Source organism: Myodes glareolus, chromosome 22, assembly GCF_982192425.1.
Source record: "Myodes glareolus chromosome 22, mMyoGla1.1, whole genome shotgun sequence".
NCBI lineage: Eukaryota > Metazoa > Chordata > Mammalia > Rodentia > Cricetidae > Myodes > Myodes glareolus.
The window spans coordinates 14,411,770-14,427,360 of NC_142047.1; the positions used below are offsets into that span (position 1 = coordinate 14,411,770).

At 38.1% G+C, this 15,591-nt stretch overlaps 1 protein-coding gene across 2 annotated transcripts in view; it reads right to left on the reverse strand.

Moving 5' to 3' along the window:
* Positions 1-739: 739 nt before the first annotated feature.
* The window catches only part of Vps35 (VPS35 retromer complex component), a 31,264-nt gene continuing 16,412 nt past the window's right edge, over positions 740-15,591 (reverse strand). For both annotated transcript variants that reach the window (XM_048434653.3, XM_085682037.1), the window contains exons 9-17: positions 14,100-14,196; positions 13,848-13,996; positions 11,350-11,557; positions 10,077-10,232; positions 7,148-7,270; positions 3,621-3,800; positions 2,821-3,060; positions 2,144-2,287; positions 740-1,656 (exon numbers count right to left, since the gene is read on the reverse strand). In XM_048434653.3, coding sequence (XP_048290610.1) covers positions 1,477-1,656; positions 2,144-2,287; positions 2,821-3,060; positions 3,621-3,800; positions 7,148-7,270; positions 10,077-10,232; positions 11,350-11,557; positions 13,848-13,996; positions 14,100-14,196 — 1,477 coding nt within the window. In that variant the 3' untranslated portion in view covers positions 740-1,476. The remainder of the gene's footprint in view (positions 1,657-2,143; positions 2,288-2,820; positions 3,061-3,620; positions 3,801-7,147; positions 7,271-10,076; positions 10,233-11,349; positions 11,558-13,847; positions 13,997-14,099; positions 14,197-15,591) is intronic.

The following is a 15,591-nucleotide window of genomic DNA, read 5'->3' on the forward strand; positions in this document are numbered from 1 at the left end:
GCAGCCAAAAGTGTGATAAAACATGCTGGCCTAGAACCCAAGCTGAGCTCTTCCCAGATTCCTAATCCAGACTCCCACACCCCACAGCTGAGGTCCTGACGAGGGTGACAGAAACAGGTACAGGAAAGCTGGGACCAGGTCGGGTAAGCTACCTGCCCAAGCAACCCGACTCACAGTGATTACTAGGTACAGCACAGTGCGAGGGAGGCAGTGTCTGTAGATGAGAAACAAACACCAAGGAGGAGGACGCTGCAGGTGGCAATTGTTCATAACACTCAGATTCCAGGGGAAAGCTTTGCTAGTCCTTGTGAGCCTCACCCAGGCAAGGCTTTACCGCTCTTATGGAGATAAGGCATTGCAGTCTGTGACATGGGAGCCCCTATGTAAGCAACACATATTCACTCAGGACTTTCTTACTCAGGCCTTCTTCCTCCAACCCTTACATTGGACAATGATGACATGGGTGTCTTTGGGCAGTTTCAGGAGTGTCTTTTTCACAATGGTTAACTACACAAGAAAAGAGCCTTTAGGGTATATGCCCTAAAAAAGAAGGTGTGCTAAAAGAAGGTAATTAGCTGTAAATGTCTGAGAAGTAACAGATGGTACTTGTTTTCACTAAGTGCTTAAAACGAGAGTTAAATAAGAGAATTCCATAAGCGTATGAGACTACATGGCACCCTACAGGAAATCTACTAGAGTTCCTTTTATCAGTTGTACAAAAACCAAGAAAGATCCAAAATTGTTAACAGCAACTTTATTATTTCACTGATGAAAAAGTTGTAATTATGATGCATTTCACATAAATTTACAATAGTGGAGGTTATACATAAATTACATTAAGTCACAAAATTTCTATTTCATAGAATCAAATTACTTCAATGTATCAGGATGATGACATAGTTCTTAATGGATAGCTGAGTCCAAATATGCAAAATATAGCTTCTGCTTTTGACCATGGTGCTTTAAAATTCTTCAACATGCATTAATATATTCTAGCTGTAGGGAATATATTACACATAGGCTTTATCTTGCATTCAGGGAAAGCCCAAGCTGAATTTCATACACAGTACTCCTGTCCTTTAAAGTAATCTCAGATAGGACCAGAGAACAAAAAAACAAGTATGTCTGGGTTAGTACTCCCATTAATAAAGAAAATACACAATCAACAATGCAACAAAATAAAATAAGGAAAGAGAGCTCCATTAGTAGCCAGGTTAAGTGGGTTTTGCTTTCAATTTTCACAGATCACAAGAGGTTTAAAGAGCAGATCAGTCATGCTACTTGGGGTGATCAGACAGAGTTAAACAATTACGAAGTGAATTAAGGTCCTGAAGGTGTCTGGAGGTGCTGGGTAAACACATCACAGGTAAGGAATGGGAAACCTACCTCAGCATTTCTGAAAGGCACAATCTATGGAAGGGAGACCTAGTAAAGCCCTTTCTGGTGGGTAGAAAGGAATTGTTGAGCTGTCTTCTTTTAAAGGATGAGACCTTCATAGATTGGCCCCTCGGACTCTGGTGATTCCCGCCTTGAGCGCAAATGCTCCAACGTGTTATGAAAATGTTTGTTAATTTGCTCTGTTTCCTCACTGGACTCAAGATTTGGGAGATCTTCTCGAATCTTTTGAATAAGTTGATTCAAGACCTGAATTGTTACCTACAAAAAGAATAACTTTGTAGCAGACATGTATCACAAAAGACAATTTAGTAGCTCTGTTGTGAGGAACTAGTATTATTTTCATCAAACACCTGAGTAATTATGAAAAAGATATGATGATATAATTCCAAGTTTAAGCGACAAAACTATTAGCTATTCGTTAAAGACAGAATAAGAATTGAAAAAAAAACTCAAAATACAAAGTAACATAAACCAGCAAAAAAAAAAGAAGACTAAATTGTATTTAACCTAAAAATCTTAATGAATACGATAATGCCACAAATAGATGATGCCTTTAGGAATGACTCTGAACTGCAACATGATAACAAATGAAGTCCACACAATGTATACTTGGTATTTTCTTACTTGCACAGTCTGTGCATATTCTGGAGAATGGAAGAAGGTCACAAGTAGACTAAGCAAAGTCAAATTTTCACAAATGAAACAAAGTATCAAATCTATAGAAAGAGAGAGCTATTTCACTTACCGCATCATTTTCTTTCTCATAGAAATAGATGTACCTATTCAGAATCTCTATAAAGAGCTGAACTTGTAGCGAGGGGTCCATGCACTGATTTGCTATTTTTAGAGCCTTCTTTAGGCACTCCATGACCCTTTTGCCTCCATGAAGCTAAAATACAGGGCAGAAAATATGGAATAATTAATAAATGAGAACTGTCCCATTTTCTCACCATCAAAGATACACAAGCTATAAGGTTTTATGCTTAGACAATTAGACACAACAAAATGAAACCCTAAAACAAACCAGACAACTGTATTTAAAAAAAAAACTGGTGTCAGGTATGGTGACATACACCTAACTTTAACCTCAGCATTAGGAAGGCAGAGGCAAGTAGATGGGTCTCTGTGAGTTCAAGGTCAGCCTGTCTACAAAGTGAATTCCAGAACAGTCAAAACTATATACCAATATCCCCATCTCAAAACAAACAAACCAAAAGAAAATAATAACCAACGGTAAAGAAGATGCTATAACCATATCATTATAGTAGACTCTTTAACTACCCATTCATTTCCTCTAATAAAGCAAAGTAACTGTCTTTGTCAGAATTCCAAGCACCCAATGTTTCATTTCCAAAGCACAAGACCAAGTAGCCAATCCCCATTATCAATTCTATCTCCCGTAACAGACAAGAGGAACCTTACCTCCTCCCCATTTTTGTCTGTGTTTCGACCAGACCAGAAGAGATGTGCACATGTGCTCACAGCCCGGCCTTGGTCTGGTTTCTTCAGAAGTTTTGATGCAGCAAGAGCGCACTGAGTTCTCAAGGGCTCATGGTTCTCCTCACTGAAGCACTTCATCCTCTCAAAAGTACCAATGATCAAGGTGATAGCAGCCAGCTGTGCTTTAGAATCACTGATCTCATCTTCATATAGAGAAAATGCCTGGCAGAGCATAGAACAAAGAATATTCAGGAACCACCCATCAATAGGAGCATTTTCCAAAGTTCTTCAGAACAAACCCACTCTGAGACGGTCTGGGACATTCACACCGGTGCATGCTGTGTGAAGAGACATAAGCTGAGAGAGCACAGAAGGCTGCCAACTGAACTAACCACAAAAACTTTTGTTCATGAAACACTTTTGCCACTACCTGTCAGTAAATCTTGGGTTTCTTCTGTCCCCAGCAGCTCAACACTTTGCTGCTCTACGCAAACAATGTGACTACCATATGACAAAGTTTCCACATGATCAGAAGTGTTAATTACATATTAAAAGATAAGAGTGCCAGACATAGAGGAACATGCCTTTAACCCCAGCATTCAAGAGGCAGAGGCAGGTGGGTCCCTCTGAGTTCCAGATCAGGGTGGTCTAAAGAGTGAGACCCTGTCCAAAATAAAATAAAATAAACCAGGAACACCAAGTGCATTACCTCAAAAATAATGGAGCAGTGACAGAACCCAACAAACTGGATCAGACAATTCATAAAGGAAGGCAGAGCTCACCTGGGACATAAATTCATATGCTACTGTTTCATGATTTTCAAAGCCAATTTCTCCAGCAGCTAGCGCTCCTTGAAGAAAGAGTCTCAGTGGTAATTCAGCCAGCTCAGCTTTGATCAAAGCACTAATAGTCTGGTGAGCAAATGAAAAAATCTTCTGGCATTTCTTTTCCCACTTGTCATCCTAAAATAGCAAAAACATGATACTGAGTTCAAGATCAATTTGTTCATTTTATTGAAAAATTCTAAAGAAGCCGCTAAGCAAAAGCATTGAAGCTCAGTTTTTAAGTCCTTTTTCTTCTTTCTCACTTATGAAACACACAAGTAAACCAAACAAGGTATCTCCTTAAAAACTAAACACATCTAAAGCTGCTGCTTCTGAAATTTATGGAGATCTAATATTTGTTTTTTGATCAGAAACACATCCTTAAGTTGAAGAAAATACACACAAGAATTTGAAAAATAAAACCATTTCTGGTAACACAGACAGTTGTTAATGTCTCCCTGTCCATTTTTCCTATATAAATATAAGAGAGAGAACTGTGTAGTTTTGCAGTCTATTTGTTTTAAAGCAGATCACTAAAAAATAGTTGAAATTGGGTTCATACTACAATAATTTGTATGCAACTTCCTGTCAAAACAAGTTTCCTCATAATACTAAGTTATTTAATATTATTTTTACAAGAAACTATTCCATCAACTCACTTATAGTCTAAGTGGTTATACTGTTCCCCTTTAAAAATGTACTGACTGGTCAGTATACACAAAGGTTTAAGACCCTAATTATGTGCCCAGTGCTATGAAGAAAGGTACAAACACTTGCCACAGAAGCCAGACAACCTTACTGGAACTCCTGTAAGGTGGAGGGAGAGAACCAACTCCATAAACTCACCCTTCACTCTCCACATGCATACCATGACAAATGTAACTGAGTTTTAAAAAACTCCCTGATTATTTCCTTAGTGTAAAATCTTAGAAGAATTACTGTATTTTTAACACTATAGTTACACACTGGCAGTTTACTAAAAATACAGGAGCTCACATTTCTACCATATTAGATTACACTCTCAATATAACATTGCCATTGCTGAAAATTATTTCTTTTTCCTTTACTAATCTAATTTCTAGAAAGTTGTAAACACCAGCGTTACACCATCCAAACTTCTGTAAAATCATTAAGTTCTCTTTACTTTTAAAAGATGACAGTAAGACTTGTTACAAAGATTAAATGCAGGAATTCAAGTACATAGTTCTTGTTGCAATATAAATGCTAGTGGCTATTTCGGGAAAGGGGTCTCAAATCCTTGTTTTCCCTTTTTCTTTTTTGTTGGTCCCCCAAATTCTTCATCTGATAACACTGTAGAATTTGCCAGCCATTGGTCTACTCCTGGCAGTTTTAGATTAGACATGTGAGGTAACTAGTTTAGTACACTCAGTATACTCTTCCAGGACCGCCTATGATGTCACTAAAGGCAGGGTTTCTTTCATTTCAGGGATGAATAATGTTCCAGTATATCTATGCACTCATATGTACAGACACTCACATTGGGTTTTCACTATTCATCATTGATGTGTTTGGCCATTCTGGTACTTTGGAATTGTGTGACAGTTCTATTTGAAGGGAAGAGCTGCTGGGAAGCAAACTGCAGGCCTGGTTCCTGTTAAGCATGCACTCTACCCTACTGCTAATGTTTGGGGCAGTCTCCATACTGCTTTCTATAGTGGCTGTACTAACTTACATTCCCACAGTGTTCCCTTTTCACCACGCCTTCCATTTGTTTGTGATGCCAAAGACTAATCCTAAAATCTTGTACATGCAGAGCAGGTAACCTAACAATGGGGCTACACTCCCAGCCATTCTCCTATCTCTTTGATAATAGTCCACTAAAGATGAGCCATACATCACTGTACTTTCTATCTGCATTTCCCTCAAATTAATAATATTCAGCAGCTACTCAGGGACCCATCTGCCATCTGGAGCTACTCCTTGGAAAAATTTGTACTCAGGTCCATTGTTGTTTATTTGTTGTTTTAGAGACAGGGTTCCATTCTACAGCCCTGGCTGGCATCCTTCACCCATTTTTAGATTAAATTATTTATTTTCTTACTGTTGAACTGGGTTCCTTATTTTGTTTTATGTGGTGTTAAGATTTATTTTTATTTTATGTGTATGAATGAGCGCTCCGTTTACATGTATGTTAAGTATACTATGTGCATGCTTGGTGCCCACAGAGGTCAGAAGAGGAACTAGATAACCTACAACTGGAGTTAAAGATAGTTGTGAGCTACCATGTGGGTTCTAAGGATCAAACCCAGGTCTTCTGCAAGAGTGACAAGCACTCTTAACCACTGAGCCATTTCTCCAGTTCAGCGTTCCTTATTTTAGATCTAGCCCTCCTTATCAAATGTATGGTTTATAAAATGTTTTAGTTTTATATAACTCATTTGTCCAATTTTACTTTTGTTTCCTATGCTTTTTAGTACTCTCACCTTTAAAAAAAAAATCAATGAAAAGACTATTTCTTAAGCCATTTTGAGTTGTGTGTGTGTGTGTGCGAGGGAGAGAGAGAGAGAGAGAGAGAGAGAGAGAGAGAGAGAAGGGGGAGACAAAGATCTAATTCCAGTCTATTAATATTAAAGCCTGTGCTTTCCTCCTTGTCTTTCTAGCATAATAATAAGGACTAAGAGAAGGCCATGGTGGCTCATGCTCTTAATCCCAGCTCTCCAGAGGCAGAGGCAGGCAGAGCTGAGTTCGAGGCCAGTCTGTGCCACAGAGAGAAACCTTGTCTTGAAAAAGTCAAAAACAAAAATAAGATGATCACACACGATTGGCTTCCTGGATCACTCTTCGGTTCTACTGTCTGTTTGGATGGATTTCTATTAGTACTATGCCATTTTGATCATTACAGCTTCATAATATGGCCACTTTTATTGTTATAGCAACAAACACCTAGTCATAAGTGCTGGAAAATAGAATAGAAGCTATCGTAACAAAAACACTACCAGTATGCAAGCTGGTAAGAATATTAAGGGGAAAAAATATTTTAGAAAGTATTAGAAAATTAAGTTTACTGAGTTTTATTCCTTAACATAAACCTGGATGTTCAACTTTCATGTATATGAGACTGAGGTATTTTCTTTAAAACTATACCACTAAAGACGTGCCCTAATTCTGTTTTAGAAAGAAAAAAAAATCACAGGGAAAATCGCATAAAGCTCATAAGTAACATTACTGATTGCAAGTTTTTTGAGAAATGATTATGTAACACTGGAACCTGATTTAGAACCTAAGAAGTTTTAGCATCAATTTGAATTGATTGAGTCACATAATTCCTAGTGTTGTTATGTGATTCCTCAGCAGTGTCTGGAGCTCACAGCAAAGAGCGAGTAATGAAGTAATCAGGAGTTCCTGAAATGGGATCTGATACCATTATCACTCATTTGTGTGTGTGCTTGAGCTTTTCTACAACTTAGAAGAGACAGTAAGGAATACGAGAAAAAATGTAGTGACATATTTCAAAGTAAACCCACCACTTGAGAATTCTCTTTGTATCGAAAAGCCAGCTGGTAAGCTGCAAATACCAAAGGTGGCAGTGTGAAGCGAATCCGTTGATTTCCACCAGCTCCAAAATGTTTTCTTGCTGTATTCAGAATCTGACAAAGAAAAAAAATTAAAAATATTTTTTCCACACTAGGATCAGTTGTTTACAAAATTACATAGGAGCTCTCTAATCCTTACTGTCACCGTTTTGTGACATACCTGTCTTTTTAGAGGTACATACTTCTACATTAACCACCCTAAAAACACTAACCCATTTGATATATGGGTAAGCTGGAAGCTTACACAAGCTGTATAACTAGTTTAGGTAACTAGCCAAGAGCAAATGTTATGTTATTCTCATATACAACCTAACCTTTGTTAATAAAGAATGCAGGCTAATGAAGCAAATCAAACTTACATGGAAAGCAGACTCTAGTACTCTCTACTCTGTATTGCTGCTGTGCAACGATCTGTTGAAACATTCCATTCTGGAGGGAAGGTCCTAAGATTCAGGAAGTAAACAATCTTACAAGTCCCAGATAGCTGAAATTATAAGACTAACAAAGGCCCCTCCCCAAGGTTGTGGAAGCACTAAATAATGCTGGTGGAGGAGCTTCGTCAACCTGCAAGTCGCCACTAGCTACACAGTGCTCAAAGACTGTAGCTTTGATGAGTTGTCATCAGCACTGAAGCGGGACTTTCAGTTATGCCACTGTCGTTGAGACAGCCCTGTTGCTGTGAGTAACCCCACCTTCCCACTGCCCATACACCTGTAAGTAATCCCGATAAACTCACTGGTTGGCCAAACTGGATATTGGTAGAATCATTATTTGGGTCTCTCATCTGTTCCCTATAGGACTGAACAGATGTCTGTTGTATCTAACACAACAATTTCCCTCCTCTTAGCCCAATTTTCACTTGAAAAATGAGGTAGTATTGTCCTGTAACTGTTGAAAAGATTAAATGACACATAGTTTCAATTGTATCATCAATACCTTGTACAAGGTATGTGCCCAGAAAAAAAACTGCCACTATGTAAATAAAACAGCAGTGGGGTGTGTAGGGATGCGTCTGTGTGTTTTATGTGCATTACCAGTAGTAGAATCACTCCCAAAAGCCAAGACCCTAAACTGGCTCATAGCTCCAGGGAGTCAGCTATCTGGAGACTGTAGAAGCAAAACAGCTGCCTTAAACACTCTGTAGTTGTAGAAACCTACAGCCTCAAACAACAGGTTATCTAAGGGAAACACCTAACTTGCCCATTCTGTCTTCCCTATCCTTAGCTTCAAAATTCCCAGCTTAAGGCATGTAATCTGCAGTCTCTTGAACTCTGATCATCGAGTGATGCCCCATTAAAAGGTCAAAATAGAAAAACCATCTTTGTGGCATTAAATAAAGCCTGGTCTACCTGTTGGAATTGTTTAAATTCTGACTTTTTAGTTATCACGATAAACTTAATTCTTATTTATCTTTACAGATAGGTCAACCTTTCTGAGCCCATTTTTATTAAGAACAATACCAATACACTTTAAAAACAGAGCCTTGTAAAACAGATTTATAAATGACTCAGAAAAAATAGGAAACCACAAGACTGGGTAGATGGTTCAGTCAGTGAACTACTTCCTGTGTGAGCCTGAGGACCTGGGCTCAGCTCTCCAACATCTAATAAAAGACCAGGTGTGTCCATGAAACTGCAATCCCAGCACTGGGAAGGCAGACGCAGGTAGCTCCATGGAATTCACTAGCCAGTCAACATACCCAAACAAGTGCGCTCCAATGAGGAACCCTGCCTAGAAAATAAAGTGGACAGCACCTGAGGAAGACACCTGATGCTGACCTCTGACCCCAGGTGCACCTACATGCTCAAACAAAACACATAAATACATAAATACACACACTAAATAAGACAACCAAAGAATTCATGAGATAAACATCTAAATATGTAAAACAATATATTTGGGCTTTTCTTTGACATGGAAGTACACAAGCATAAAATAATCAGCCATAAAAATCCTATCACATATGGTAGCAATAGAAAATAACAGCAACCTCTCTCTCTCTCTCTCTCTCTCTCACACACACACACACACACACACACGGGAAGGGGAACCACTTAAATACTTTAGTATTCACACACTGTACTGATCACCCAGTGCTCAGAGTGTAATACGGTGCTTAGAACAGCTCTCCCTAGGCCAAATCAAAGACTACTAACAGAAATCACACTCTCACTTCACAATCATTCACGACCAGATGCCAGCATACCTACTTAGGCCACATTTAAATTTTCGTTTCATAAAGATTAACTGAGGACTATGACAAAAGAGAAAGCTTCATCTGATTATTAGGAAATAATATTAAGAAAAAAGCATACTAAATTTTAAAGCGATTCATACTTTTTCACCTGTCAAATAAACAAATCTTCATATCGGACTTTATCAGTCTCATGAAGTTTATTATGATAAGCAACTAAACATTCTAAAAGCAACACACTGTTGAAAAAGAAACAGAACACAGAATAATTACAGAATATCCAACTAAAAGACAGAAAATTTTTCTGCAATTCTCAGGTTTTCAAAAGAAGCAGGAATACCTGGCTTGTTCCTCACAAGCTCCAACAGTTTAGTTTATTCATTTATATAAAAATAAAATCCCACTTAGGCACGGTGGTACTAACTAAAATTCCTACATTCAGGACGCTAAGGCAAAAAGATCATGATTTGGAGGCCAACTTGGCTACATTGAGATGTAACTAAAACTAAATAACTAATTTTTTTTTAACTCCATGGAGGCCATGAGCTTTAATTCAGTGACAAATTTAACACCTTAAACAAAGACCGAAAAGGAGTATTAAAGCATTTTAAAGACTTCTCGGCTCACTCTGGGTGATAAAAGGTTATAATAAGAGATAACTCATACCAAGTACTGCTGATCAGGATCATCAGACCGTAGAAGATGAATGAATCGGCCAACAAGGCTCTGTTCATCAGCAAAATCTTCTGGATCAGGGTCTTCCACAGGTTGATCTGGCTGATCCTGAATCAACGTGGATACCAAATTCATTATGGAGTCTACCTGCAGAATGAGAAACAGAAGATGTTAGTGTGAAGCCATCAACAAAAAATGTAACAGTTTCTAACTGCATACTATGAAACAGTACTGGCAAAAAAATTCAGTTTTTGCAAGAAGTTGGTATGATCAGTATTGCCCAGCTGTGACTCCTTTGAGCTACAGTAACAACTAGTTTGGCAAGATTAGCAATGTTACAGGAATAACCAAGAGCTTTCTACTTGGACTTAAGGTTTGTTCCAGAGTAGAATCCATGCCTGGTACTGTAAACCTGGCAAAGAACCAAAGGATTAAGAAGAGGCCCTAGGAAGAACCTATTATTATTTTGCTAAGTGGATGTATATCAAATTGCCTTCTAAATGCTTATGCTTTCATCAATTATTATAGCATTTACTCCCTCATTAAATACATTTCTTTTTGCCGTGGTTAACAGTTAGTACAGGGAAGAAGCTAAATGACTATGGAGTGTTAAACACTAAACAGGACATCTGTATCACAGGTCCTCCACTACAAGGCTCAGGAAACACTGAAGGAGGTACAGAAAGTCTGTAAGAACCAGAGGTCATGGAAAGACTGTTGGGAAACAGCATTTTCTCACAGCAGCTGTGATTGCCTGCACAGGATCAAGCTAGTCAGCACTCATCCTGCATAGGAAGGAAGCTCCCAAGTTGAGGAGCTGTCGGCAAATGCTGGCTGACCAAGGAAGGAGAGTCACTTTCTTTGGGGTATGGTCACTGGTAGGTTGCTCATATTCCAGCAATGACCCTCCACCCATGTACATATAGACAGCAAGAGCTGAATGTAGTAAGGACATAGAATTGGGATGAAGTATAGGGGTTGTTCCAGAGGCATTGAAAAGAAAAATCAATGTATACATTTATGGACAAAATTGCGAAAAGTGATATGCCGAAAGCTAATCAAGTGTGTTTATTCTCCTTTTGAAGAAATCAGGGATGTTTAATAATTCCAAGTATATCTCCAATCATTTAACTTCTATAACAAATAAGCTACTTATAGTTTTTATTATTACACTGCCTCCCCCATTTAGTTTCTAAGGCTCAATATCTAAAACCTTAACAACCACATCCCCTACTTCCCTAAAACATCAAGTCTATATTCTCACCTGGTCCTGAGAGACGATTTCTGTGTTATAATCCAGAACATTACTAAGCACATAACAGCTCATGCTCTTTCTGGATTCATAGTCGAAGTACTCAAAGAGTGGGTGGAAATGTTTTAGTTTTAAGACTGTTAAGATATTGTTGTACGTATCAACAGGTATCTTCAAAAGTCTGGTAAGCTCCTTTGAAACTGCACTACTGGTAGCAATACTACGAAGAGAAAACAACAACCCTTCCATGAATAATACTGATTTTGTATACAGACATATAACACTTGTTTCAAATATTTTTTTAAAAATGTCTTCATTTAGTCAGGCAGTGGAGGCGCAGACCTTTAATCCCAGCACTCCAGAGACAGAGGCAAGCAGATTTGAATTTGAGGTCAGTCTGTAATACAATGTGAGTTTCAGGACAGTCAGGTCTGTTACACAAAGAAATCCTGCCTCAAAAAACAGAAACAAACAAAAACTTCATTTACACATTAAAAGAAAATAGGCCAAGTGAATTGAGAAAATGAGCAATACATTCAATCTCTTCTATTTCAAAATGACCTCCTCTAAAGATAAATACAGGCAGGATTGGTGGCCCACTTCTGTAATTCTAGCATTCAGAAGGATAATGGAAGTTCTACATAGTAAGATAATGGACTACATAGTAAGATTCCATCTTAAAACAAAACAAAAAACATCAAAACAAATCAAAAAGAGGATAAAGATGCCTATTTAAACATTTATACTTCTTTATCTACTACAGTTCTATTGATAAGTTTCCAATTCATGAACAGAAGTAGGTATATGGACAATTAAGGTTAACTGTCTACAATTTGATGTTTCTCAAAAAAAAAAATCTTTTTTTTTTTTTTTTTCCTGAGACAGGGTCCCTCTGTGTAACAGTCCTGGCTGTCCTGGAACTCACTTTGTAGACCAGGCTGGCCTCGAATTTAGTGAGATCCACCTGCCTCTGCTTCCCAAGTGCTGGAATTAAAGGTATATGCCACCCATACCTGGCTCAAAAAATTGTTTTAAGTGATACTGTGATTCTTCAGATAACCAACAAGTATTCATAAATTCATGAGCAAAGAGAGAGAAAAATGCACACAAAAACCATCCAGAAGAAAGATGTATATGTGGGGACTATGGGAGACAAGTTGAATTTAAGGTAGGATCTTACAGAAGAGCATTGGGGGCCAAAACATGTTTTAACATATATAAGATCTTTAGTTATTTTATTTCCAGTTATTTTATTAACTTTGACTTTAAAGCTCATTTTCTGGGGGTAGTGGGAATAAACATATAATTTAATTTTCTCTCATACTTGATGTTAAAGATCTGTACTGTTTCTCTGTTCACAAGAATATGAGAATAACTAAAAGACAAAATATAATAAAGGGGTAAAGTGAAAAGAAATTTTCCTGATGCTGAACCAATGGGTGGGACAAACAGTACCTCAAAGTTACCACTAACTCAGAGAAAAGAAGGAAGCCTAACTAAGGGTCTCAGGAGACAACTGCTGGGGAAAAGGTAACAGCATCAAAATTGCCCAAAGTGGCCCCTGTAGAGCACCACAGGTCTAGGACAGTATGACTGAGGAAGTAGACAGTAGGAAACATTATTCTTTCTCTAATAATCTCAAAACCAAAGCTCAAATAAGACAAATATTTAAATCAATTTGTTATACTCCAAATAAATTCTTACGTCACTAATCTTTTTGCCTAAATTTACACATGCCCTTGCTTTTCACCTTTTTGGGGGGGGGGGGATACACTGTTTGATGCTCTTTTCCCTACTAGTTTAAAAACTAGCTCATTCCTGAGGCTGAAGAGATAGCTCAATAGGGAAGAACACTGATTGTTCTTAAAGAAGACCCAGGTTCAGTTCCCAATATCCACATGGCAGCTCATAACTGTCTGTAACTTCAGTTTCACAGGTATCCAATCCCCTCCTTCTGGCCTCTGCAGGCACCAGATACACACATGGTATAAACATACTCTCAGGCAAAACATTTATACACATAGAATAAAACAGTAAAGACAAAACAAGACAAAAACTAGCTCATGCATATATAGGAAGGATCTGAATTGGAGACACTCAACTCTGAAGACTGCCTACAGACCATATGGGCCATGGGCCACTACTTCACTACAGTATACAACCAAGTAAGCAGCAAGCAAAACTTCCTATCCAGTTTAGCACCACACAGGTTAATCTCTGCACATACATTAAACAAGACAAATGCCAATATTTCAAAGAACAACTGAGAAAGAAAAACAAATCCAAAACAAAAATAATGCCAAGAATTTTTTCAAAGTTGTAATGTTAGAGTAGACAAGATGGCTCAGCAGGTAAAGGCACATGCCACCAAGCCTAGCAACCCAAGTTCTACCTGTAGACCCCATCTGGAAGAAGAGAAACAACTGCAGCAAGTTCTCCGACCTCCATCCACGGTGTGTACTTTATACCCGTCCCCCGCAACAAATTAAATGTAGTTTAACTTTACTTACTGTTCAAGGTTAAGCTTATTGAATATCTCCACTGTTGTTTCTAGAACTTTATCAACATAATCCACACGATCAGGGTAACATTTCATAGCAAGGTTAATGAGAGAGACTTGTAAAGATACAACATCCTCTGATGGCATGTCTTGTCTGGACTGCAATGTTTAGAAATCATACAATTTATTTTAAATGATTACAAAAGGATATACCAAGAGAGAAGTTTCAAAATTGAGAACTTAAATAAAATGCTACACAAACCTGTATTACTGTAGCCACCTGTTGTGAAAATATGTCAAAAAGTTTAATCTCAGCTGGAATTCCAGGTCCATCTTCACGATGAGCAAATAAAGCTAATCTGAAAGAACAAAAAGAAAACTAACAAAAAACCCCAACATTCATTTTAAAAGATACAGGGATCTGAGCAGTGGGATCATTTTTTTTCTTCATAGCTTTTCTTTATTTTCTGTCTATTTCTCTTAAAACATATATAAGAATGGTTTTTAAAACAAGAGCTACAATGTATGAATCATCTTTTTCAATTCCTTCTTAACTGAAGTGTTATTAACAATGCCTTATTCCATTGGCAGTCTTATGTTTAATTATTTATCTACTTTATGTAGTACAGCCTGGCCTACAATTCATGGGTACTCCTGCCTCTACTTTCCGAGTGTTACAAGCATGTGCTACCACAACCCAGATTAAATAAAGGATCTTTAGGAGGTATAGAGATGACTCAGAGAGCTTAACTATTCTTGTTTTTTTGTGTGTTTTGGTTTTGGTTTTTCGAGACAGGGTTTCTCTGTGTAAACCCTCCAGGAACAAGCTTTGTAAACCAGGTTGGCCTCGAACTCAGTGAGATCTGCCTGTCTCTGCCTCCCAAGTGCTGGGATTAAAGGTGTGCACCACCGCCCAGCCTAACTATTCTTGTAGAGAATACAAGTTCAGTTCCCAGCACCTACATGGAACCACTAAATATAATAAAGTTAATTTTCATAACCTACATCATAAGCTATTCAAAATTTTATCTATTACATTATCTGTCAAGGTTAGAATTGCATCTACATTTTGTTATGCAGAAAGAAACTGATTGGGATTGCTAAATGACATTACTCCTACACAGGAAAATATGGTTAACCAGCTTTAAGAATGGGCCCAGTGCCAGGTGGTAGTGGCGGCGCGTGTCTTTAATAACAGCACTCCAGAGGCAAAGACGGCGGATCTCTGTGAGTTCAAGGCCAGCTTGGTCTACAGAGTGAGTTCCAGGAAGGCTCCAAAGCTACAGAGAAACCCTGTCTCCAATACATCCCTGCCAAAAAAAGAAAGGATGGCCCCAGCAAGCATGTAACATATCCTGTTCAGGATAATCTGGTGACCTCTGCTATATTATTAATTCTAAGGTTGCAATTTAGACAGTTTTAAAACAACAAAAAATTAAAATATTTGCTGAAATAAATCTTTGGTGCTATTTCTGGTTTCATATGCCTACAAGCAGGGTAAATTATGTGTAATTTATCATGTGGCAGGGCCAACAAGCAGCCATTCATTGCCGACATTATCAAAAGTCAAGTTATACACACACACACTTTAAAAACATTTAATTTAAAATCTGGGTTCAGGTGTTTCTGTGGAGGAACGTGTACTTATAAATCCAAGTGTCTATGGAATCCAAAAGGGAGTCAGGTGCCCTAGAGCTGGAGTCACAGGCAATTCTGAGCCACCCAGTGTGGGTGCTGGGAACTAAACTCAGGTC